The sequence below is a fragment of the Capricornis sumatraensis genome, chromosome 13 (assembly GCF_032405125.1).
Source record: "Capricornis sumatraensis isolate serow.1 chromosome 13, serow.2, whole genome shotgun sequence".
NCBI classification, from domain to species: Eukaryota; Metazoa; Chordata; class Mammalia; order Artiodactyla; family Bovidae; genus Capricornis; species Capricornis sumatraensis.
In genome coordinates this window covers 10,719,193-10,747,071 of record NC_091081.1, presented here as the reverse complement: position 1 = coordinate 10,747,071, position 27,879 = coordinate 10,719,193, and the positions used below count along the sequence as shown (strand labels likewise).

The 27,879-nt window shown below is 39.9% G+C and overlaps 1 protein-coding gene across 1 annotated transcript in view; it reads left to right on the top strand.

Annotated features, from left to right (window-relative positions):
* The window catches only part of UBE3D (ubiquitin protein ligase E3D), a 160,208-nt gene that overhangs the window by 79,734 nt on the left and 52,595 nt on the right, over positions 1-27,879 (top strand). The window contains exon 9 of the mRNA XM_068985326.1: positions 13,598-13,736. Within this exon, the coding sequence (XP_068841427.1) occupies positions 13,598-13,736 (139 nt within the window). The remainder of the gene's footprint in view (positions 1-13,597; positions 13,737-27,879) is intronic.

Below are 27,879 nucleotides of genomic sequence, written 5' to 3'. Positions count from 1 at the left end.
AGAGCAAATGTTAACAAAATCAGGGACAAGATCTTTTGCAGCCTTTAAGAACTTAGCACAGTCAGTTTAGCTTGGGTGTGTTCAGCCCAGCTGGCAGAAATTTTAAGAGGAGAAGGTGAGCGGATAAATGGATGAATGTGTGGATAAAAAGGTGAAGTTGAGAGATGGATCGACAGATAAAACTAATTGTTGATAATGATCGTTGGTGAATAGGTTTCAGTGTTACAAGGTGAGAATAAAGAATTGGACAAACAGACACGTCTAAGTGAAATCATGGCGACAAATGTGGAGTTTTAAAGACATATGAGATAAAAAATGAGAACTTCTTGCCAGTGAGCATTTGTGGATTGTTTCTTAAGGGTCTTACCTCAACAATTAACCTTAAGAGTACCAATGTAAGTCATTGGAAGTAGTATTTCACTTAGTGGAATCTGGGAACTTCTGAGTTTCCACCTCTGATTCTGAGACAGTGCAGAGATAAGGGTGTGAAGCACACAGATAATATTTCTAATGAGGAAAGCGCCAAACTACCAGCTGGTAATTATGATGCAGAGCATAGAGGAGACAGAGGGCAAACACTAAGAGAGATGCCGATGGCAGGAATGTTGGCTGAAGGCCAAAGGTAGATACAGTACAAGCATAAAACTTTAAACAGGTTGGGAAAATGTCAAAATCGACTTCAGTTTAGAAACTTCTATTCTGGAAGAATCTCAAAGCAGTTGCAAATGGGAAGAAGACTGTATGTACACTTGGTTTTAACTCTTCAATTTGAGCAGCTGTTGTAACAGTTGAGTTGCTAGGCACTGTCAGGAATAGAATATTTTAATTTTGGAGAAATCCAACTGTTAAAACAGCTGTTTGGTCTGATTAGACTTAGGCTGGCTCTACTTTGGTTACATGACCTAATGGGATCATAGCACCAGGCAGATTGGCTGTTAATATAATTGGATTGGAAGTAACTAAAAGACGAATGGATGGTGGGTTGAACACTGACTTTCCAAAGAAACCACACTCCCTTGTTTATTCTGGCAAAGTACAAAAGCAAATAAATACAGACGTTTACCTTATTCTGAAATAATTTTGCCTTATATTCCTTGCATACAACCTTTTTTCCTGTGGTACTTAAAAGAAGTCTCCCTAGTTTTATTAACATCTCTTTATTGTCTCCTAATAATATATCTATTCAGGTCACCTCAAGTAGTATCACTTGTTTGCTGTTGTTGTTGTTGTTGTTGTTGTTATCTAAACAAAGTGCTATTGACAGCAACCACTAAATATGTCAGTTGGTAAACATCACAATTTTTTATATCTAGGATAACTTGAGTGACGCTGACAATGACGAACATCTTGGATTCGAAATTTACCATCTCAGGTCCTTTTTTTCACGGAAAAGACCACTGATTAAGTTAGTTTCAGTAAATTTTTAAAGATTTAAAGTAGTTGTAAGATGATTTGATTGATTTCTTGCATGAAAAACTAATCTTACTTCATATAATGCTTACGTCTATTGTAAACATTCAAAGATAAGTTTCATATATTTTCAAAGTGAAAATAGCTTTAACTTTTTATAAGATCATCAAAATAGTCATTTTCATTGTAAACATTTAAAACAATATAGGAAAATACAGTTTAAAAAAGCAAGCAGAATTATAATTTCAGTCTGCATAGGAAACTAATAACATTTTTGGCACCTTCCTTGTATATATCTCTTTATGTATATATACACAAAAAGATATGGTTAAAAGGTTTTATTTTACATAAATTAATTTTAACTATATGAATTTTTCTCTATTTTACTCTGTGTGTGTGTGTGTGTGTTTTAACTTGTGAAAATATTGTGACTATCTTTCCATGTCAGTGTAGATTAGCAGTCATCACTTAGGTCCTGATTTTGGAGGGTTTCATATTTTGAAGTAGTGACTTATTTCTGCTAGTTTCTAAAACTGAGTGTTATAAATATTAGAAAGCAGAATTGAAGATGATGCCTGGGATGTTAATAGGAGATGAACTTAGGTATCAAAAGTATACTTCCACTGAAAATACATGTTTCTTTCACTAACTAAAGCAAGTTTATAGGTTTTGAATGTTTATATCAATAACTTAACCAAGAAACCCAACAATAAACAAATGGGACCTAATTAAACCTAAAAGCTTTTGCACAATAAAGGAAGCCATAAACAAAATGAAAAGATGGCCCACAAAATGAGAGAAAATGTTTGCAAACAAAGCAATTGACAAGGGATTATAATGTCTTCAAAATGTACAAGAGCTCATGCAGCTCAATATCCAAAAAACAACCCAATCAAAAAATGGGCTGAAGACCTAAATAGCCACTTCTCCAGAGAAGACATACAGATGGTCAAAAAGCACGTGAAGAGATGTTCAGCATTGCTCATTATTCACTTCAGTTCAGTTACTCAGTCATGTCCAACTTTGTGACCCCATGGACTGCAGCACGCCAGGCTTCCCTGTCCATCACAAACTCCCAGAGGCTACTCAAACTCATGTCCATTGAGTCGTGATGCCATCCACCCATCTCATCCTCTGTCATCCCCTTCTCCTCCTGCCTTCAGTCTTTCCCAGCATCAGGGTCTTTCCCAGTGCTCATTATTAGAGAAAGGTAAATCAAAACTACAAGGAAGTATCACCTCACACCAGTCAAAGTGACCATCATCAAAAAGTCTGCAAGCAATAAATGCTGAGAATGGTGTGGAGAAGAGGGAGCCCTACTACTCTGCTGATGGGAATGTAAATTGGTACAGCAATTATGGAGAACAGTATGGAGGTTCCTTAAAAAACTAAAAATAGAACTACTTTATGACCCAGCCATCCTACTTCTGGGCATATATCCAGAGAAGACCTTAATTTGAAAGGATACATGCACCCCAGTGTTCATTGCAACACTGACATGGAAGCAATCTACATGGCCATTGACAGGGAATTGGATAGAGAAGATGTGATACATATGTATTAATACAATGGAATATTACTCAGACATAAAAAATAAGGAAATAATGCTACTTGCAGCAAAATGGATGGACTTAGAGATTATCATACTAAGCGAAGTCAGAAAAAGTCACATCATATAATATCACATGTATATGGAATCTAAAAAGATGATAGAAATGAATTTATTTACAAAATAAAAACAGATTCACAGACTTTGAAAACAACTTATGGTCACCAAAGGGGAAAGGTGTGGGGTAGGGGGGATAAATATGAGTTTGAATTTAACATTAACAAACTACAATTTGAAACAGAGAATCAACAAGGACCTACTGTGTAGCACAGGGCACTCTACTCAATATTCTATAATAATCTAAGTAGGAAGAGAATTTGAAAAAGAATGAATATATGTATATGTATAATTGAACCACTTTGCTGTACACCTGAAACTAATACATTATCAATAAACTATACCCCAATAGAAAATAAAAATTAAATTAAAAACTATAATAAAAAATACTTTAGTTATAAATGAAATATTTTTGTTATTTTAAAACAAAGAATTAAATATAAGCTTTTTTGGTTTGACTGTTAAGAAACATTGTATTGCTATCTTTCTACTTTCTAGGCTTAAAAATGCAATCTTCCCTCATTTTAACATTCACAAATAATTTCTCATTATAATATAAATTTGTTCAGAGGATGGCAATATTTTTATATTCACCATATATTTGTATTGCTATTAAAATTTTTTTCTAAATGGTTATACTCATTAAGATATGCTAACACAAATATTATGATATATAATTACTTCAAGTGAAACTTTTAAAGTATTTTATCAAAAATGGTAAATTAGAAATCAGACTTTAACCTAAAAAAATGGTGATTCTTAGTCTCAGGTCCATGAATCTTAAAAACATGCTAAGTGAAAGAAGCCAGGAAAAAAAAAAAAAAAAGGCCATCATGTGTTGTATGATTTCGTGATTATGAAAGGAGGTCATTGGACTTGGGAAATTAGGTGGTCTGAGAAACATTCAAAATTCTGTGCAATGTTCTCTTTGTATAAGTGAACACTGTTGTAGAAAGAGAGTCCGTAGTTTTAATCATATTGTGTAGACCTGTGACTTTAAATGGTTTAGAAATCACTACTTGAAAGCATTTTAAAAAATGAGTTTGCATTTTTTGTTCTCCTTTTATAAATATATAATAGGGTTCTATCACAACAGTTTAAGCCTTCTGCCTGTTAACTTTTAAAGATTTTTTTTTGTTCATTAACAATACCACTTTAAAAAATATAAATCCCTATGGTTTATGAGTTTGGTTTAATTTCTTTAGATTTTTCTGGAAAGATTCTTTTTTATTGATTTGTTTTTTACTCCTACGCCGTTAGTATATCTTGACTTTAATTTTGAGTATGGCATAAGATTTTTTAATTTGTTTTCTTACAGATATCCTTTTGTATACTTGACATTTTCTACAACAGAAAGTTTAAAAAAAATAAAAACAGAAGAAAGAGCTGGCCTCTTTAGATGAACTTCTTCAAATTAAGACATCTTTAATGATATTACTTTTAATTATGACATTTCTGGCAGGCATGTTTATAGAGTCAGTTCTCTTCTTCAGTGATAAGGATAAAGCCAGTTCTGTGTTCTCAACAACTGGTATCTTGCAGTATTCCAGGCATTTATAAAAAAGCAAAATCTCTTGACATGAATTAATACACTTAATTTTGAGATTGCTTTGTTGGTATCTTGTTTAAGCAGGACCATTTCTCCACATGTAAGAAGTCTGTATCTCTCTCTTGACAAGGTTGTAGGTCTTAGGAGCAAAGTTTGAAAGCCATAGCTTTTAGGAATTGTGTACCAAAACCTCTTCTCTCTGGAGCCCTTTAATTAAAAGAAAATTGAAGAATTGTGTTGACATTTGTGACTTTTAAAAGCTCATTTTTTTCCTGTGATTTTTGAAGAAAACACTGTAATTTTGAAGAAATACTGTTCATTACTTAATGAAACTTATTTTAAAATTTGTAAGCAGTTGTTGGTATGTGCATTTTTCAGGTTCTATTTTTAGAAATTAGTACTTTTAAAATATTTAAATATGGTGGAGCTAATATATGACATCATAAATATGCCAGCATATTTCATTGTTTCAGAATTTTGTGTTCTTGATAATATATAAGAATTTTTAAAATTTTTATTTTTTGTTCAAATCATGTTTTAAATGGTAGCATTTTTTTTGATGATTCTAGCACCAAGGTTTTATCATTTGCCTGATTTAATATCTTGAGTGCTTAAATTAATGAGACTATCATTGTTATAGCTTTGAAATTGAACTTAATCTACAGATATAAACAATGTTATATTTCAACTTCATTAATTGTCTGTTGTTAAATCTTTTTTAGGACTGAAGTGTCCAAATCAACTACTAAAATATGAGAAAAATGAGTTTAAATATTTTCAAGTTGAGCTCTTTTATACCATACAGTATGTTGGGCTCTTGAGATAATGGTAATTTTTGGTAGAGGTGTTCAGTTCAGTTCAGCCGCTCAGTTGTGTCTGACTCTTTGCGACCCCATGAATCACAGCACGCCAGGCCTCCCTGTCCATCACCAACTCCTGGATCTCACTCAAACTCATGTCCATCGAGTCAGTGATGCCATCCAGCCATCTCATCCTCTGTCATCCCCTTCTCCTCCTGCCCCCAATCCCTCCCAGCATCAGGGTCTTTTATAATGAGTCAACTCTTTGCAGGAGGTAGCCAAAGTATTGGAGTTTCAGCTTCACCATCATTCCTTCCAATGAACACCCAGGACTGATCTCCTTTAGGATGGACTGGTTGGATAACCTTGCAGTCCAAGAGACTCGCAAGAGTCTTCTCCAACAGCACAGTTCAAAAGCATCAATTCTTCGGTGCTCAGCTTTCTTCACAGTCTAACTCTCACATCCATACATGACCACTAGAAAACCCATACCCTTGACTAGACAGACCTTTGTTGGCAAAGTAATATCTCTGCTTTTCAATATGCTATCTAGGTTCGTCATAACTTTCCTTCCAAGGAGTAAGGGTCTTTTAATTTCATGGCTGCAATCACTATCTGCAGTGATTTTGGAGCCCCCAAAAATAAAGTGTGACACTGTTTCCACTATATCATCTCTATTTTGTCGTTTTTGCCTTTGTTACATTAAATGACCTATGTTTCCTAGAAGACTATATATCACCTTTCTATTTTCTCAGGTTCTTTACTTAATATTGATTGGTGTCTGATTCAGTCTCAATTTCACCATTTTTATTAGAGGTGACTTTTTTCTCCCTTCTCATTGCCTCTTTAAAAATAGATAGGCCACCATTGCTTCTCTGGGGAATTTTGGCAAGGCGAAAGTTCGGAAATAAGGATGGTGTGTCCTCTGCTTGCATTTGATCTCTTAGACTAAGGTCACCTGGTTGACAGCTCTGGTCTCCTAGGAAAACTCGTTCTCTCCCAGTACTTTAAAAATCACAAGAAGTATCTTGTTGATTTTATAGGTCTAACGTGATTGAGGTTTATGATATCTTTGTAGGAAATACCAGAAATAATTCTGGATTATTATAATCCTGTTTCTTAAATGTTGCTATCATTAAGAGAATTTGTATTGCTGTTTGAGCTCAAGTATCACCTTTGGCTTAATCAATGCATACCCTAAATAACACATAATGAATTTGATAGTTAGTTTAAGACAAACTGAATTTTCTTCCTCTTTCCTTCTTGCTCTCTTTTCTTCCTAAATTTAAAAAAAAAAAAAGTGAAAACATTAACTCAAGTTTTGGAGAAAAGTTACCTGTAGTTCTAACTTTCCAAAACAACTATTTTCATTTTTCATGTAGTACTTTCTCTCTTTATCCACGGATGTAATGTTTCATGTGATTAAAGGAATAGTTTATGCAATTAAAATTATGAAGAAAATATGTAAATTTTGACATTAAAAAAATAAGTCCTGGGCCAATAAAGTGTATAATGCAGAGTGGAGGTAGGAGGAGAAGGACAGGATGAATATTAGGAATTTGAGCCATATTAGTTCCAGCTGGATTGTCTGATTAAAAAAATAAGACGGTTGAAATTATTAAAAAATGACATGTTCTAAGATATCTAAAATTTATCCTGTTATATGCCTTTGGATTTCTCAGTTTTGTGTGTGTGTGTAGAATTTTTTAAAAAATCTAGTATGCTTTTGACTTGTTTAAGATATAAAAGAAGAATGAGATTTAGACAGAGAGAAATATGCTTGAGTTTCTTTTCCATCACTGACTGTGTCATCAGGACAACATTCTTCACCTTTCTGAGCTTCAGTAGGGATAAAAATTGTTGAATCACAGAATAATTTAAGATCAGACTCAAAAGGTAAATTTTGGATTTACATACCACACAAATATTTGTAATTGTGTAGAAACATGAATAACTATGAAGTTGGTACAAAAGTATTTGAGGTTTCTGACTGTGAATTTTAAATCATTGTAACTTGCCTCAAACACATCTTTATTAATCAAAAGAGGAACCATTGCAGTCAACACATTTTTGCCATTGAGAAATAAGTTTATTTTTGTAGCATAAAAATTCGTGCTTCAGGATTCAGCAAACTCTAGGAAAGCGTTTCTTTTGCCTCCTGGTTGTGGAAGCATTTTCTCTGCAAAAAGTTGTTGAGTTGCTTGAAGGAAGTAGTAGTCAGTTGGCAAGAAGTCAGGTGAATATGGCAGATGAGGCAAAACTTCATAGCCCAATTCATTTAACCTTTGAAGTGTTGATTGTGCAACCTGAGGTCAAGTATCGTCATGCAGAAGAATTGGTCCCATTCTTGATCAATAACAGCTGCAGACATTGCAGTTTTTGACGCATCTCATCGATCTGTTGACCATACTTTTCAGATGTAATGGTTTTGGCAGGATTCAGAAAGCTGTAGTGGATCAGACAGGCAGCAGACCACCAGTGGCCGTGACCTTTTTTCGGTGCAAGTTTGGCTTTGGAAAGTGGTTTGGAGCTTCTTCTTGGTCCAATCACTGAGCTGGTCGTTGCTGGTTGTTGTATAAAATCCACTTTTCTCCACATCTCACAATCTGATTGAGAAATGGTTCGTTATTATTGCATAGGATAAGAGAAGACGATACTTAAAAACTTTTTTTTTTTGATTTGCACTCAGCTCATGCGGCACCTACTTATCAAGCTTTTTCACCTGTCCAATTTGTTTCAAATGCTAAACGACCATAGAATGATCAACGTTGAGTTTTTCAGCAACTTCTCATGTATTTGTAAGAGGATCAGCTTCAGTGATAGCTCTCAAGTGGTCATTGTCAACTTCCAATGACTGGCCACTATACTTCTTATCTTCAAGGCTCTCATTTCCTTTGCAAAACTTCTTGAACCACTGTATGTTCATTAGCAGTTCATGGGCCAAATGTATTGTTGATGTTGCGAGTTGTCTCTGCTGCTTTATGACCCATTTTGAACTGGATTAAAAAAAAAAATCACTCGTGTCTGCTTTTTGTCTAACACCATTTCTATAGTCTAAAATAAATATAAAATAAACAATGGCAAACAATGCCATTAGCAAAAAAAAAACCATAAAGCAAGAAATGTTCATTAAAATGATGTATAACATAGCCACATTTATTTAAGAATGTATTCCAATATCAAATGGCAAAATTCAACAATACAAAACCACAATGACTTTCTGTTGGTATTCAGTCGTTTAGCCATGTCCAGGTCTTCAAGTCCAGACTGCAACACGCCAGGCTTCCCTGTCCTTCAGCATCTCCCAGAGCTTACTCAAACTTGTGTCTGTTGAGTCAGTGATGCCATCTAACCATCTCATCCTCTGTTGTCCCCTTCTCCTCCTGCCTTCAGTCTTTCCCAGCATCAGCCTCTTTTTTCTAATGAGTCAGCTCTTCCCATCAGGTGGCCAAAGTATTGGAGCTTTAGGTTCAGCATCAGTCCCTCCTATGAATATTCAGAATTGATTTCCTTTAGACTTGACTGGTTTGATCTCCTTGTAGTCCAAGGGACTCTCAAAAGTCTTCTCCAGCACCACAGTTCAAAAGCATCAGTCCTTTCATGCTCAGCCATCTTTATGGTCCAACTCTCACATCCATACATGATTGTTGCTGTTTAGTGGCTCAGTCGTGTCCAACTCTTCGCAGCTTCATGGACTGTAGCCTGCCAGGCTCCCCCATCCATGGGACTCCCCAGGCAAGAACACTGGAGTGGGTTACCATTATATCCATACATGACTGCTAGAAAAACCATAGCTTTGACTAGATGGACCTTTGTCAGCAAAGTAATTTCTCTGCTTTTCAATATGCTGTCTATGTTTGTCATAGCTTTTCTTCCAAGGAGCAAGCCTCTTTTAATTTCATGGCTGCAATCACCATCTGCAGTGATTTTGGAGCCCCCCAAAATAAAGTCTCTCACTGTTTCCATTGTTTCCCCATCTATTTGCCATGAAGTGATGGGACTGGATGCATGATCTTCATTTCTTGAATGTTGAGTTTTAAGCCAGCTTTTTCATGCTCCTCTTTCACTTTCTTCAAGAGGCTCTTTAGTTCCTCTTTGCTTTCTGCCATAAGGGTGATGTTATCTGCATATCTGAGGTTGTTAATATTTCTTCTGTCAGTCTTGATTCCAGCTTGTGCTTCATCCAGTACAGCATTTTGCATGTTGTACTCTGCATATAAGTTAAATAAGCAGGGTGACAGCATATAGCCTTGACGTTCTCCTTTACCAATTTGGAACCAGTCTGTTGTTCCATGTCCAGTTCTAACTGTTGCTTCTTGTCCTGCATACAGATTTCTCAGGAAGAAGGAAGGTAATCTGGTACTCCCATCTCATGAAGAAGTTTCCACAGTTTGTTATGATCCATACAAATCAAAGACTTTAGCATAGTCAATGAAACAGAAGTAGACGTTTTTCTGGAATTCTTTTGCTTTTTCTGTGTTCCAACAAATGTTGGCAATTTGATCTTTGTTTCTGTGTTTTGCATCAGCCTAACAACATGTATAACTTACTGTCTTTTTCCACTATGATTATCATTTGTGAGATTGAATGTGTCCTTTTGTATAAATTTTGATGACTGGATACATTGGATAGATTATGTGTAAACTCTAAGATCTCATGAGGAAACTTGGCTTGTCCAAGGTCACATGCTACTGGGTAACAAGGTAGTACTAATGTATTTTGTTTTCTGTTTGAGTGTCCTCTTTGATAGATCACAGCATAGCCATCTGTCAGTATGTTGACACCTTAACAGCATTAATACATATCTTTTTCCTGTACCACAGATCACATCAACATCATAACATAACTTGTTTCTGATTATAAAAAATAACACTTGGAAAATAAGAAAGAAGAAAATGTAAAACACAGGTTATTATATTCCTCTCATGGAAATAACCACTTATATTTATTGTGTTACCTCTTAATTTCTTTTTTCTCACCGTAGAACTCTTTTCACTTACCATGGGGTGCAGCTATTTTCCCTGTGCCCATCTTACCACTTTTCTTATGTTTTAGAATATATGTATAATAAAGCAGCAGCTTAAGAATGATAAACTAACTTCCTACAGAAAAATGAAGTTGCTTTTAACTGTATATTTTACAACTAAAGAGTTCACATACAAAAGAAACAGGCGTTGATCCTACTCCTGATTTTCTTAGAGAGGATACAATGCTTATGGTGTCCTCAGTGTAACAAGCGGGGAGAGAGCAGGCTCTGAACTCAGGCCTGCATGAGTGAATCCTGGTCCCATCACCCACTAGCTGTGTGACGTTGGACCATCACTTAAACTCTCTGACCTTTGGTTTCCTCAACTTTAATCGGTCTGCCTTTCAGGGCTGTTATAGGTTAGAGACCGGAGAAGGCAATGGCACCCCACTCCAGTACTCTTGCCTGGAAAATCCCATGGACGGAGGAGCCTGGTAGGCTGTAGTCCATGGGGTTGCTAAGGGTCGGGCACAACTGAGCAACTTCACTTTCGCTTTTCACTTTCATGCATTGGAGAAGGAAATGGCAACCCACTCCAGTATTTTTGCCTAGAGAATCCCAGAGACAGAGGAGCCTAGTGGGCTGCCGTCTATGGGGTCGCACAGAGTCAGACACGACTGAGCGACTTAGCAGCAGCAGCATAGGTTAGAGACAGCCAACAAGAGAGTGCCTGGCCCTCTGAATGGGTAGCACAGGTGAGACGGCACTCAGAAGCAATCTAAGGCTTAAAACCTGTCCAAATTAAGCATAAATATAGAGAGCATGCTCTCACCATAAGCTAACTCTGTTCTGTTCTAAAACAATTTATTTGTGTAATTCACCATTTCCCTTTACTCCTGCAAATATAATTACTGGCAAAAGAGGAGTGGAAAATGATGAAAAGTGAAAGTGGCGTGAAGATGTTCTCTGATTGGCAGGAGCCTTAACTCTGAGCTACAGCAGCCCCGGTCCATGTGGCGGTGTTCCCTTCATCTTGGGACACCCTTACAGGATGAGCCGGGTTAAGTTTTGCAGATTAGTCCCCAAGGGACATTCCTGCTCCAAGGCAGTTACTTGTTGAGGCAAGAGATCCAATTTAGAAAAAGCAAAGACCCTTTCAAGAAACTTAAAAAAATTTCAGGATAAAAATAGCTGTAGTAACGACCTATTGTGGGTGATGGGCCAGGGGGTATAGATTCTGAAAACTTAAGTTGTTTATTGAAGATACAATAAAAGTGAAAAATTGCTATTGCTTTTAGCCAGCAAAAAGTCAATACCTGGGTGTGTCTGAGGAAAAATAACACTAATCTTTATTTCCACACTAGCTGCAGAATTAGAGAAATCCACAGGCCGTGGTTTCCGTGTCTGATTTAGGATCAATCCAAGATGTAGACACATCCCAGATAAGAATGCAAGGAAGGTGCTGGTGAAGTGTTGTAATAGGTACAAGTATGGAGTGAAGCAAGTAGTTAATTCTCATAAGGGAAAAAGGAGGACGTCCCCAAGGAAGTGATACCTAAGTGGATCTTGCAGGATGGACAGAAGTTCACCAGGAAAGATAGCAACCTTCCAGGTTCAGAAGACTGTATGAGCAAGACACGGGGTGTGTAGTATAAATCAGTTCAGGGAATGAAAAGGAACAGTGTGGTCTGTGGGCCTAAGGAGGGTGGAGGAGAGGTTGAGCTGCAAGCCACTGCACTAGTATGACATCGGGCTTTTACCTGAGACAGCAAGATTTTTATTTCCCGTGAAATATTGGGAATGTTATATGATTAGTAAAAGTGGAAAGAATAACACAGCCGTTAAATATAAAACAGTAATTTTTAAAACACAGAAAAGGCACTCAGCTTGCTGAAACTAAGCCATTTTTTAGGAAAGTGGACAGTGTCATATTCCAGTCCTGCTAGTAGACAGATGCTTCAGAGAAGAGTTAACTCCCCACCACACATCAACAATGCATCAGCCTAATAACCTGTGGACTGTATAGCTAAACCATCTGCTGTGACTTGTCACATAGAGCATTAAACGCTGTATGCCCTCAGCCACGGATGCTCTTTCAAGTTCCAGAATTCACCATTGATTTCGTTAAAGGTACCATTACAGAGAGAGGTTCAGAGAAAGGCAATACGTAAAGAGTGTGTGTGTGTGTGTGTGTGTGTGTGTGTGTGTGTAAAGAGAAATATATTTATTTAATATACACATATGTTTCTCTTTAAAAATTAAGACAGTGGTAAGAGACACTTTGGTTAGGGGCTCAGGCAGGAAATACTTGAGTAAATAGAAGAGTTGATAAGAGTAAGACTCACACCGTTGTTGCTGTGTTTCTCCTAATGCTTTCCTGATTTTCCCTTTGCTTAAGCACTAGATGGGGGTCCCAGATTCAAGGACCATAGAGAACACCTTCTGATTCTGAAGTTAGGAAACCAGGATCCAGAGCCAGCCATAGCATTTTCTAAACATCTGCCTCATTTCAGACAAGTCTCTTTGCTTTTCTAGCCCTCAGTTCCCTCATGTCACGGTGGGAGGAATTTTGAGTAGGTTCCGAAGGAAGTGGCAAAGCTGCTCCATGGGCCTCTGTGGCAGATGAAGTGAGGCCTCCTGCCGACCTTTCCCCTTCCAACAGAGCAGCTTTGCTCTTGTTTGCATTACGAACAGGGCTTTTACAAGCTTTTTCAATAAAAGGATTCTGTCATGTTTTAAGTGTTTGAAAAAAGCAGAGCTAGATATTTCATAAGGCATATCCAGGTCAGAAACAATTTCTGCATCTGGAAGATGGGATAACAATTGTTCCACGTCATAGCATCTGGGGGTTGAACAAGATACTGCATGTGAGACAGGACATAGAACAAAGGAAGCATTCAGTGTGTTATCTATTAGCACCCCCTGCATAGATCCCTCACAAATAAGACTGCATTTCATATGACTCTTCACCTTTGAGTATGAGATGTTGACCTGAAAAATAATTGCCTTATTCATTTGTTTTATATCAGAAGCACTATAAGAATGCCTTGTACATCTTCTCTGAATTTTTAGTATAACCATTTTATTTCTGTTTCTTGTACATTGCTCTTTCTCTCCCACAGCAGAAAGTTTTCTCCTTATATCAGATTTTTGAAATACTTCTGGCCGAATGGAATGATGAAGTTGCACAAATCTGTGTGTTTCAGGCTCTCCAGCTTGTGGGAAAATGACATCAGTGTACACTCCCTCACCCTGCCCTCTACAACCTGCCTGGAGCTGCTGTTGATACTGTCGAAGAGTAATGCCACACTGCCTCCTTCCCTCCGCTGTATGAATTCTTTCCAGGTAAGGACTGCTTCCTTGAGGGTGTCATTTCTCAGTTTGACTTGTCATTGTGTTTTAAGGATCCTGACTTTCCTAAGGAGCAGCCCATGGAAAGCTATGTTTTCACATGATCTTAAACATAATGCAAGTATTGCCTTCTCTGACTCATTATAAGTAAATGGACAAATGGAGCCTCAAAACTGATAAGGTGATTGTCAAGTAGTGGCCTAACCCATATCTCCCAAACCCCAGGATTGGTTCTCTTTATCTCCATCTTTCCTGCCTCCAAGAGAAAAGGCAAGAACATTCAGCAAAGACACTTGTGAATGCTACTTCCCTTTTCCTAGCTTTGCCCTGAAAGTGAAAGTGAAAGTGAAGTCGCTCAGTCATGTCCGACTCTTTGCAACCCGTGGACTGTAGCCCACCAAGCTCCTCCGTCCATGGGATTCTCCAGGCAAGAATACTGGAGTGGGTTGCCATTTCCTTCTCCAGGGGATCTTCCCGACCCAGGGATCGAACCCAGGTCTCCCACATTGCAGGCAGACGCTTTAACCTCTGCACCCCCAGGGAAGCCCTAGAACAAGGATTTTCAGCCATCATTAGTGTCGTCTGCTTTTAGCTTGCAGTCACGTTGCTGAATGGAGGATTAGCAGTGATCGTGTTCTACCCACTCTCTTTCCCTCTGTCCCCAGTCCTTCCCTCCTCTGAGATTTATCTGTGCTCCTGGTATTGGATGTGGTCAAACAGAACATCACATGTAGACTGACCACTAGGAAGAACCCCTCCCTGGTAGGCAGCTAGTTGTCACCAAGGTGGCATATGAGAATTCAGATGTTGACTAGTCCCTTCAGGTGTGACCCTATAGCTACCAAATATTATCGAGCTTATCTCTAACTCTCAGCAATGGAAAAATATTCCCAAGCCCTCTGATGCTGGTGAGCAGGCCACATGCATTGCTGAGAAATGAGTGAATCTGGGTGGTTGTTTCTACTTGTGAAGAGTCGCTGATTGCCTAAGGTAACTTCCGAATCAGAGGATATTACTTGGTGCATCTCTGTGTTAAAACAAGATGTGGATGTTCCTGTGAATTACAGCTCAGGAATTTAGTTAAAAATAATAATAACTGTTCCATAATAATTTGCAACTGTATTCTCCTGGAATTGTTACATTGATTGTCCTTGTGATTGTCTTCCTGATAACACATTTCGGACTTTGGCTCTGGCATACCTGTTTGTATTTATCATTACCCAACTGTTAATTCCAAGTTTTTGGATTCAAGGACCATAGAGAACAGATTCCGATTTTGTAGGAGAGGGAACTGAGATATAGAGAGATGGAGTCAGTTGGTCAGAGAACAGCCAGCATGTTAGAGACAGAGCTGGACTTGCCAGGCTTGTGCTGTGATAACGGAGTGGTCTCATCTACCTTGGAATGTCCACTACACCCCTTGAAGTGTTAGTCACTCGGTCGTGTTCGACTCTTTGTGACCCCATGGACTGTAGCTGTGGACTGTAGCCAGGCTCCTCTGTCCGTGGGAATCTCCAGGCAAGAATACTGGAGTGGGTTGCTGTTCCCTTCTCTAGGGGATCTTCCCGACCCAGGGATCAAACTGGGGTTTCCCACATTGCAGGCAAATTCTTTACCGACTGAGCCACCAGGGAAGACCTAATTATGTACTCATTTATGTATAATTTATGTACACCCCTTTTATGTACTGATGTACTAATTTATAATTAATTAGTACTAATTTATAATTATTTATTAGTATACTTCCCTGCGGGGCTTCCCAGGTGGTGCTAGCAGTAAAGAATCTGCCTGCCAATGCAGGAGACTGAAGAGATATGGGTCCGATCCCTGGGTTGGGAAGATCCCCTGGAGAAGAAAATGACAACCCACACCAATATTCTCGCATAGAGAATCCCATGGACAGAGGAGCCTGGTGGGCTACAGTCCATGGGGTCACAGAGTCAGACATGACTGAAGCAGCTTAGCACACGTGCACATATACTGCCCTGAACCAGAACTGATTTGAAATTGTATGTATCAATCCATATTTCTTCTAAGTTTTGCTCCTTGGATTGAACACTGAATAACACAGAAGTTTGCCCACAAACTTTTATGGGAGATGCAGGGAACTTAATAGTGGTTATCTTTGGGGAGCGAGGCTGGAAGACAGTTATGTTTTATTTCACTCCCTCCTACACTGTTGGTTGTTTTTATATGACAGGTGAGTGGGGAGCAAAAGAGATGACTTGGACTTGAAGGATTTTACAGCCTATTGGGGAGATAGAACAGTCATCCATGGGTGATATAAATTGAGAATCGTTTTATTACAAAGTATACTCCACACAAGTCTTAAAGAGAATAAAGGTAAAAGAGTAATCTAAGCCAGGCATGGGGGTTTTGAGAGGAGGCCCAATTGTATATCTTCTGCAGGAGATGGAGGAAACCCAGCTCCCTTCGAGGATCTCACCTTGAGCACACATACACACACAGGCACAAAAGCCTAGCCCACCCTAGGTACCATCAGCGTTTGCTCCTGGCACCTTTCATCACGGGAGCTCTCGCCGTCAGGATGTTAATTACCGACTGTCCCCCTTGTTAGTGACTGATTTCAGGCCATTTGCCGAATACGATTGTCAGGGGCACACACGCTTTCCCAGTTTCAGTGGTACAGAGAAGCTGGGCACAGGTTCATGAACAGTGTCTGCTAAAGAGATGTTGTCCCTGCTGCTACCCCTGGAAAGACACACCAGGAACACTGCAGGAATCAACTTCCCCACGCAGGTCTTCACTCCAAGATACAGGATCAGTGAACAGGGTACGATGTCTGTCAAGATTACAAAGGGATGCTCTGCTTTTTCATCTTCAAAACACCTACCTCATCATTTATTACAATGGCAAGGAACAGGGCTGCTAATGTTGCCTGCACTGAGAGTTTATCTTTTCAATTGGAAACTCACTTTAGTACACTTTTTTTAGAGACCTGTGTTGGCAAGAGTGATAAAGTAGTAGGATGACTCTTGTTAAAGATACCATCACTACATTTTCAGTTCTCTATAACTTTCCAGGCCAAGTAAGTTACCGTGAGCAATCCTGCTTTTTCTGTAAAAATGTTATTCATTCAGTCTGCATTGCTGCCTGAGCTCTTATCGCTAGCAAATCCCAGAAGGACTGACTTATTAATTAGAGCTAATAATGTATCTGAAATTCTGACTTTTAAGTTCTTAAATTACAGTGTAATTCCCAGCCTTACAGGGATATCATTGGGTAGTTTTGTTATAATTTTCACTTCAGCCCTGGTCCAGTATCTTAATATCCCTGGTATGATGATGAGCAAACAGAATGTAGGATTTGGTTGAGAATCACTGATGTATTGCTAAGCACATATTACAGTTGTATTGTTTGGGAACACATGCCCCAAGAAGAAGGATAGATTTACCATGTCAGTCCTTGCTTACAGTTGATTCCTATCACAATGAGAACAAAATCCAGACCTCCATGGGCTGGCAACATCTGTCCTGGGTCTCATCTACTCACTCCCTCTTGCTCTGTTCTAGCCACACTGGCCTTATTTCCTACTCCCTTTCCTGATCTGGTCCTGGCCTCTCGGTCTGTGCACTGGCTGTTCTCTGTGCTTGCAGGAGAACACTCTGGACCAGACCTTTGCAACGCTGGGTCCCCTTGCTTTTCAGATCTCACTTCATCTGTCAGTCTCTCCCAACAGGAAGCTTCCATAAGCCTCTTTTCCTTCTCTGTCACAGGGCAGACAGAATGAAAACCACAATCACAGAAAACCATCCAAACTGATCACATGGACCACAGCCTTGTCTAACTCAGTGAAACTATGAGCCATGCCGTGTATGGCCACCCAAGACAGACAGGTAATGATGGAGAGTTCTCACAAAATGTGGTCCACTGGAGAAGGGAATGGCAAACCACTTCAGTATTCTTGCCTTGAGAACCCCATGAACAGTAAGAAAAGGCAAAAAGATAGAACACTGAAAGATGACCTCCCTAGGTCAGTAGGTACCCAATATGCTACTGGAAATCAGTGGAGAAATAACTCCAGAAAAAGAGACGGAGCCAAAGCAGAAACAACAACCAGTTGTGGATGTGACTGGTGATGGAAGTAAAGTCCGATGCTGTAAAGAGCAATATTGCTTAGGAACCTAGAATATTAGGTCCATGAATCAAGGTAAATTGGAAGTGGTCAAACAGGAGATGGCAAGAGTGAACATAGACATTTAAGGAATCAGTGAACTAAAATGGATTGGAATGGGAGAATTTAACTCAGGTGACCATTGTATCTACTACTGTGAGCAACAGTCCCTTAGAAGAAATGGAGTAGCCATCATGGTCAACAAGAGAGTCTGAAATGCAGTAGTTGAATGCAGTCTCAAAAACGACAGAATGATCTCTGTTCGTTTCCAAAGCAAACCATTCAATGTCACAATAATCCAAGTCTATGCCCCGACCAGTAATGTTGAAGAAGCTGAAGTTGAAGAGTTCTATGAAGACCTATGAACCTTCTAGAACTAACACCCCCAAAAGATGTCCTTTTCATTATAGGGGACTGGAATGCAAAAGTAGGAAGTCAAGAGCTACCTGGAGTAACAGGCAACTTTGGCCTTGGATTACAAAACAAAGCAGGGCAAAGGTTAACAGAGTTTTACCAAGAGAATGCACTGGTCACAGCAAACACCCTGTTCCAACAACACAAGAGAAGACTCTACACATGGACATCACCAGATGGTCAACACCAAAATCAGATTGATTATATTCTTTGCAGCCAAAGATGGAGAAACACTATATAGTCAGCAAAAACAAGACCAGGAGCAGACTTAGATCATGTGTGGCTCAGATCATGAACTCCTTGTTGCCAAATATTGGCAACAAGTCAATATAAGTCAAATATTGACTTAAATTGAAGAAAGTCAATAAATTGAAAGAACAAGTCAATTTAAGTCAAATATTGACTTAAATTGAAGAAAGTAAGGAAAACCACCAGATCATTCAGGTATGACCTAAATCAAATCCCTTATGATTATATGGTAGAAGTGACAAATAGATTCTAGAGATTAGATCTGATAGAGTGCTTGAAGAACTGTGGACAGAGGTTCATGACATTGTACAGGAGGCAGTGATCAAGGCCATCCCAAAGAAAAAAGAAATGCAAAAAGCAAAATGGTTGTCTGAGGAGGCCTTACAAATAGCTGAGAAGAGAAGAGAAACTAAAGACAAAGGAGAAAAGGAAAGATATACCCAACTGAATGCAGAGTTCCAAAGAATAGCAAGGAGAGATAAGAAAGCCTTCCTCAGATATCAGTGCAAAGAAATAGAGGAAAACAATAGAATGGGAAAGACTAGAGATCTCTTCAAGAAATTAGAGATACCAAGGGAACATTTCATGCAAAGATGGGCACAATAAAGGAGAGAAATGCTATGGACCTAACAGAAGCAGAGGATATTAAGATAGAGGTGGCAAGAATACACAGAAGAACTATACAAAATAGTGATTCATGACCAAGATAATCACAATGGTGTGATCACTGACCTAGAGCCACACATCCTGGAATGAGAAGTCCAGTGAGTCTTAGGAAATATCACTACGAACAAAGCTGGTGGAGGTTATGGAATTCCAGTTGAGCTATTTCAAGTCCTAAAAGACGATGCTGTGAAAGTGCTGCACTCAATATGCCAGCAAATTTGGGAAACTCAGCAGTGGCCACAGGACTGGAAAAGGTCAGTTTTCATTCTAATCCCAAAGAAAAGCAATGCTAAAGAATGCTCAAACTACCATACAGTTGCACTCATCTCACATGCTAGCAAAGTAATGCTCAGAGTTCTCCAAGCCAGACTTTAACAGTACATGAACCGTGACCTTCCAGAAGTTCAAACTGGATTTAGAAAAGGCAGAGGAACCAGAGATCAAATTGCCAACATCCGCTGGATCATGGAAAAAGCAAGATAGTTCCAGAAAAACATCCAGTCTGCTCTATTGACTATGCTAAAGCCTTTGACTGTGTGGATCACAAGAAACTGGGGGAAATTTTTCAAGAGATGGGAATACCAGACCACCTTACCTGCCTCCTGAGAAATCTGTGTGCAGGTGAAGAAGCAACAGGTAGAACTGGACATGAAACAACAGACTGCTTTAAAATCGGGAAAGGAGTAAGTCAAGGCTGCATTTTGTCACCCTACTTATTTAACTTATATGCAGAGTACATCATGCAAAATGCCGGGCTGGATGAAGCACAAGCTGGAATCGAGATTGCTGGGAAAAATATCAATAACCTCAGATTTGCAGGTGACAACACTCTTATGGCAGAATGTGAAGAAGAACTAAAGAACCTCTTGATGAAAGGCAAAGAGGAGAGTGAAAAAGTTGACTTAAAAGTCAACATTAAGAAAACAAAGAACATGACATCCGGTCCCATCACTTCAAAAAGATGAGGCAAATAGATGAGGAAACAATGGAAACAGTGGCTGACTTTATTTTTGGGGGCTCCAAAATCACTGCAGATGGTGACAGCACCCATGAAATTAAAAGATGCTAGCTCCTTGGAAGAAAAGCTATGATCCACCTAGATAGCATATTAAAAAGCAGAGACATTACTTTGTTGACAAAGGTCTATCTAGTCACTGCTATGCTATACCAGTAGTCATATATGGATGTGAGAGTTGGACCATAAGGAAAGCTGAGCGCCAAAGAATTAATGCTTTTGAATTGTGGTGTTGGAGAAGACTCTTGAGAGTCCCTTGGACTGCAAGGAGATCCAACCAGTCCATCCTAAAGGAAATCGGTCCTAAAGCTTCAGCATCAGTCCTTCCAATGAATATTAGGACCAATTTCCTTCAGGATGGACTGGTTGGATCTCATTCATTGGAAGGACTGATGCTGAAGCTGAAACTGTAATCCTTTGGCCAGCTAATATGAAGAACTGACTCACTGGAAAAGACCCTGATGCTGGGAAAGGTTGAAGGTGGGAGCAGAATGGGACAATGGACGGTGAGATGGTTGGATGGCATCACTGACTCAATGGGCATGAGTTTGAGTAAACTCTGGGAGTTGGTGATGAGCAGGAAAATCTGACATGCTGCAGTCCATGGGTTCGCAGAGTCGGACACAACTGAGTGACTGAACTGAACTGAACTCATCTGTCTCCTCCCACAAGAGACCCAACCTAACCCCACCCCATCCGCCCACTGAACTCCCATCTCCTCGTCACTTTTATTGTATAACCTCACTTTGTTTTATTTTCTTCATGGCCCTTTTCACTGTTTGGTGTGCTTTTTCAGTTTGTTTGCTTGTCTTTTCTCCTCTACTAAAATACGTGTCGAATGGGAATAGGGAGAATGTTTCGGCTCATTGTTCCATCAACAGAACTTAGAAGTTTGCTTGCATGTAGGAAGCATTCAATAAATTTTGGTTGGCTTGCTAGAGATGGGTGGATGGATTCACAAGCAAAATTCAAAGCGGTGTAGCCATCTGACATTCTAGAAAATTCCAAAAGACTGAACTAGGAGAAAGCAGAGGTGTGGACAGGACACCCTCGGGGCAGAAGCAGCAGCTTTTGCCCTGCTGGGACAGGGTGGACTCCAGAGGTAAGGTCCAAATTTGAGATAGGTCAACAAGATTGAGCACAGATGGGTATCTGAAATTACAGCCTGGAGCTCTGTACAAATGAGGAAGATGCGAAGAAAAGTTCAGCCCTTAGGAAGAGCATGCAATATCCGAGATAAGCAGAGTAGATGAGCAGTGGACAGGTCCAGGTGCCTCCTGGGCCCTGGAGACCACAAGAGGGGGAAAATTGGAGCAATACTTTGGTACAGAAACCGAGGCTAAGGGGGCTGAAGCGACTGTGGAGCAGGTAGGTGGCAGCTGCTGCTGCCACTGTAACTGCTGTCAGTTTGACTCCCTGCGGAGCGTTTCAGAGCTCTGGGGGGAGGTGACAAAATGCAGTTTCCACATTCATCTTGCAGAGCTGCAACTGGTTCGTTAACCTGAAGTCTTGCCATGGCAACTTAAAATCTGAACAAGGTCTCTGGAAGATAGAACCATAGAGTACCCAGGTTGGATCCAGGACTGGGTAGGGGCCTTTGGGTTTAATGATTCTGTGTCTCTGTTTTAGAATCTTGGACTACTGTAGCTGGAAGGATCAACTAGTCCAATGACCTTATTTTTATAAATAAAAAACAAGAAGGGGAAGTTGACATTGGAGACTGAAACTCTGATTCCTCTGCTAGACTTTTTGTGCTACAAGTGATTTTACCTAGTCTGTTTCCCTGTCCCATGGGACACAAGTTGCTTAGGATATAAGTAAGTGTCATAGAAAATGGATAGTTAATCATCAGATAATAAGCATGCAAATTATAATAGCTAATATTTATTCAGTGCTTTCTGTATTCTAGACCCTGTTCTCAGCGATCTGTACTTTTTAGCTCATTTCATTTTCATGAAAAACACCATGAGGGAGATATATTATTATTCCCATTTCACAGGCACAGAAACTGAGCCAGAGAGATTAACTTGCCCACGCTCATACAGCTGGTGAGTGGAAGAACATATGGTTCAAAGCCTGGCTGTAGACACCCATACCTCCCATTCTTAACTGCCAGATAATGTTGCGTGTTAAAAGAAGTTTGCTTAAATAAAGTTAGATTTTTTTTTTAACTTCAAGATTTTTCAGGACCTTTTCATATGTATAAGGGGCAATATGACCCTTCTAGCTGAAGAATGTAGTAAATATTTTTGAAATGTGATACCAGGAAGACTGTCCAGAGCATTTCATAGGATTAATGCTCTGAAAACACAAATGAGGAAACAGTGTCCTGCCCGATCTTGAAAGATTTGGATGACCATGACCCACACAGCACTCACATGCGCGTCATAGCCTTGTTTATCTCTGAAAGAAGTAGTGCTGCAGATTTAGCAATGGGTTGTAATAAGGCCAATGTCTCTCCCTTTAGTGACTAGGTGGCTCTCCTCCTGATCAGGGCCACCTTGCTCAGAAAGACAGAAATAAGATGTTCCTTCAGCACCTGACGGGGCACACAGGACCAGTCCAGAGCCCCAGCAGGCCCCTGGCTGAGCATTGCTTTCTGAGTCTGCACCTGCTGCCCACTCTATTCAGCATTGCTGGGTATTGACAGTAATGTGGCAAAGACTCCCAGTAATAGAGGGAGCCATCTGGCGGAAGCTTCCCAAGTAATTTGGTGGTGAAAGAACCTGCCTGCCAATGCAGGAGATGTGGGTTCAATCCTTGGGTCGGGAAGATCCCTTGGAGGAGGAAATGGCAACCCACTCCAGTATTCTTGCCTAAAAAGCCCCATGGAGAGAGGAGCCTGGCAGGCTACAGTCCGGGGGGTCACAAAGAGTCAGACATGACTGAGAGACTGAGCACACACATCTGGCTAAACTGCCTCTCTCCTAACTGATGGGTTGACTCTCACTGAGAATTCCCAAGGGAAGTCTATTGAAAGCTTATACCCAACTGAGAGGGTAGGAATGTTCCATGGCCTTGAGGACCAAGTTGAAGAAACCCCTTCTCTTAACTGTAGCACCTGACCTCTAACTCCAGCTCCACCCACTGCTCCAGACCATCTAATCTGTGTGAATGAGGTTTTCAAGGGTTTAGCTCTCCAGAATTGAGGCTTCTTTTTCTTCCTCAGATGAATTGCTATATTCTACAATCATGAAGTCACTCAGTCATGTCCGACTCTTTGTGAACCCATGGACTGTAGCCCACCAGGCTCTCCATCCATGAAATTTTCTAGGCAAGAGTACTGGAATAGGTTGCCATTGATTTCAAATATTTTCACAGACATTATCCTTTTTAAAATCCTCACAACAACTCCCATATCAAGGAGGCAGAAGGTAAGCAGGATAGGCAAGATCATGACAGCATGTAAATGCAGGGCTGTGTTTCACACCTAGGTCTTCTGGTTCTGAAGCTATTATGTATTCCATCCCATGGCAGTTACATCAGAGAAAGTAGCAAATGGTCCCGTTTAATGGTCCTGGGTCTCATACATCTTATTTTTACCATATGGCAGCAACAGTATCTTTTATTAATATCATCCTTTAGAGAACCACAGCCTTCAGCTATGGGAGTATTCTGAGCTGTATAGATCCTGGCAAATATGTTGAAATTCATCAAACTCTAATTTTATGTATATACTATGTGGTTGCATAAGGCGATGAAATTATGTAGAAGAGAAGAAACAAAATAGCTTTTAATAGAGTGTGTGTGTTACCACCTGATAGGCTTGGTCAAGGGTGTTTCCTCAGCTCTTGATGGGTTTGAAATCATACACTCTTCACTGGGGAAAGGTGAAGGTTATGAAGCACCTTAACCAAGGGTCTCCTATACTATTCCAGAGCAGGAAATTCTCAGTTCATTATATTACTTGCATGTAGTTTGGTTTTAACTTTAAGAAACCCAATGATACTTAAATGTCACCCTTTCCATAATATAAAAACCATATACAGTTGACCCTTGAAAAATGTGGGATTGATCCACACAATTTCTCTTATACACAGTATATTTCAGTGGTAAATACCACAGGACTGTGCAATCTGAGGTTGGTCAAATGCGCTGATGGGAGAGGAGCTGTGGATTCAGAGGGCCAGCTGTAAGTTATACACAAATTAACCCCCACATTGTTCAAGGGTCGACTTTATTCAGCTTCTCAACTGTTCAGAAATTAATAATTTTACATTACCATCCAGCTACTTTTTCAGTACCTGTTTTAATATCTATATCAGAACAGAGGATGAAAACAAAATAACACATAAAAATTTGGTTTAGTATGGACATTTGAAGTTGTGGTTTAAACTTAGGAACTTTTTTTTAGACATATGCAGTCTCCAAGGACTCCAACAAATGGGTAGGCAGAGGCTTGAGAACTTTACAGATGAGTTGCAACAAAGGGGCTACCAAGAAGAGAAAGAGAAGTTTCTGACTCTATAACGCTTTCTTCTTGTCTGCTTTAGACACCGCGCAGCATAAATGGCCTTGTCTGTCATATGCCATGTTCACATCTAGGTAAATTATAGCTATTAATGTCTTTTAAGGTAATGTTTTATTAAATGATTATAAAAAGATAATCACCTTGATGATTAAAAAAGAAATTGGAAAACGCCAAAAAATGTAAATGGAATTAAAATCACCAGGCATCACCAGTACTGATAAGGTAATTCTTGTTCATGTCTCTCTCTCTATATATATATCTTTATATACACAGAGAAAATATATTTTAGCATAAAGTTGCCCTCACTGGAGATGCTTGGACTCTGTTACTGGCAGTATCCTGCCTTTTCCTCTGTCATCACTGGCATGAAGACAGTCAAGGACTCTCAGGGGCTTTATAAACAAGGGTCCTGTCATTAGGTAGGAATGGAGGGGAGGGAGGCTGGAAGTCACCCCAGATATCCAAACGTTGCTGCAGATGGAGCCCAGGAGGCAGGCAGACCCTCATCAAGATAGCAGCCACTTGTTGGATGAAAAGTTCCTCTGGGGGTCCACGTGCATCTCCTAGAAATTCGAGAGGGTACAGCTTGAGACCCTCAGGTTCCGAGGTGTGACCATCTTTCTTTCCTGCTGACATTTTTCTCCTCAGTGGGCAGAGATAATCCCGAGTTGAGTGTCATTCGTTATATTTAGGGAATCCAGGCTCAAAGGTAGTGATTACTGCTCTGGCTATTTTCAATCTGTCTCCTTAAAACAGTCTTCTGAGAAGTGCCTCAGCAATTTGGATGTGGAAAGGATGTTGCCTTAGCCTTCCTTTATGCCCCTCAGGGCATGCTGTGGTTTGGGGAAATAAGCAGGAATCCTTAGACTGATACAGTTCTCTAATTTAAATGCTGCCTCCTCTGTCTCCTCTCATACTGGCTGTTTGGCCACATTCTAGGGAAAATGGACGGGCCCAGCAGCAGCCTGGAGGCTTCCCAGGGGTTCGGCCAGCCCACTGGTCTTCCAGCTGCTACAGTGAGTCTTTCAGGCAGCTGCTGCCTGCACCAGTATTTCCTACCATACACCCTGCTCCCTCCCTTCCAAAGATCTGGACTTGTAGGCAAAGTGGGACAGTGTTTGGTCCTCCCATAGTCTCACCTCATGGCCTTTACTCCAATTAACTGCCACTTGGTAGGGAAGCCTGGTGGGGCCGGGTACCCTGACTTGGGCCTTATTGAGAGAAGTGTATCCCAGAAAGTCAGTCACTCTGTCTCTTGTTTGCTTATTTTTAATAACTTTCCCCCATCCCTTGACTTTGATGGGAAAACTACATCCTGATGATAGAAATATTTGGTATGTTTTTCATTAGCAAAGCAATACTTGTTTGCAATTTTAGCATAAAAATATAGAAATTTCAAATTAAATCAGTTCAGTCCTTCAGGGCCTGGCTGGGGGATAAGACCTGGAAGGGCCTGGGAATCTCTGTGATTGGAGGGCACTCACTGTTTTGGGCTGAGTCTCTCTGAAGTGGGCCTGGGGAGTCCTGGAGGGCAGATGGAATTCAACTAATTCTCCAATGAAGGGATTATGAATGGTTTTTGTTCTAAAGAAGCTGGTTCCAGCTAAAGAAGCTGAAGTCGAATGCCTCTATGAAGACCTACATGACCTTCTAGAACGAACACCCCAAAAAGATGTCCTTTTCATTATAGGGGACTGGAATGCAAAAGTAGAAAGTCAAGAAATACCTGGAGTAACAGGCAGATTTGGCCTTGGAATACAGAATGAAGCAAGGCAAAGGCTAACAGTTTTGCCAAGAGAACACATGGGTCATAGCAAAAACCCTTTTCCAACAAGACAAGACTCTGCATATGAACATCACCAGATGGTCAAGACCGAAATCAGATTGATTATATTATTTGCAGCCAAAGATGGAGAAGCTCTATACAGTCAGCAAAAACAAGACTGGGAACTGACTGTGGCTCAGATCATGAACTCCTTATTGTCAAATTCAGACTTAAATTGAAGAAAGTAGGGAAAACCACCAGACCATTCAGGTATGACCTAAATCAAATCCCTTACGATTATATAGTGGAAGTGAGAAACAGATTTAAGAGACTACATCTGATAGAGTGCCTGATGAACTATGGATGAAGGTTCATGACATTGTACAGGAGGCGATGATCAAGACAATCTCCAAGAAAAAGAAATGCAAAAAGGCAAAATGGTTGTCTGAGGAGGCCTTACAAATAGCTGAGAAAAAAAGCTAAATGCAAAGGAGAAAAGGAAAGATATAGCCATTTGAATGCAGAGTTCCAAAAAATAGCAAGGAGAGATAAGAGAGCCTTCCTCAGAGATCAATGCAAAGAAGTAGAGGAAAACAATAAAATGGGAAAGACTAAAGATCTCTTCAAGATAATTAAAGATATCAAGAGAACATTTCATGCAAAGATTGGCCAAAAAAGGACAAAAATGGTATGGACCTAACAGAAGCAGAAGATATTAAGAAGAGGTGGCAAGAATACACAGAAGAACTATACAGAAAAGATCTTCATGATGGTGTGATCACTCACCTAGAGTCAGACATTCTGGAATGCAAAGTCAAGTGGGCCTTAGGAAGCATCACTATGAACAAAGCTAGTGGAGGTGATGGAATTCCAGTTGAGCTATTTCAAATCCTAAAAGGTGATGCTGTGAAAATGCTGCACTCAATATGCCAGCAAATGTGGAAAACTCAGCAGTGGCCACAGGACTGGCAAAGGTCAGTTTTCATTCCAGTCCCAAAGAAAGCCAGTGCCAAAGACTCATCTCACATGCTAGAAAAGTAATACTCAATATTCTCCAAGCCAGGCATCAACAGTACTTGAACTGTGAACTTCCAGATGTTCAAGCTGGATATAAAAAAGGTAAAGGAACCAGAGATCAAATTGCCAACATCCGTTGGATCATTGAAAAAACAAGAGAGTTCCAGAGAAATATCTACTTCTGCTTTATTGACTATGCCAAAGCCTTTCATTGTGTGGATCACAGTAAACTGTGGAAAATTCTTCAAGAGATGGGAATACCAGACCACCTGACCTGCCTCCTGAGAAATCTGTATGCAGGTCAAGAAGCAACAATTAGAACTGGACATGGAAAAACAGACTGGTTCCAAATCAGGAAAGGGGTACGTCAAGGCTGCATATTGTCACCCTGTTTATTTAACTTAT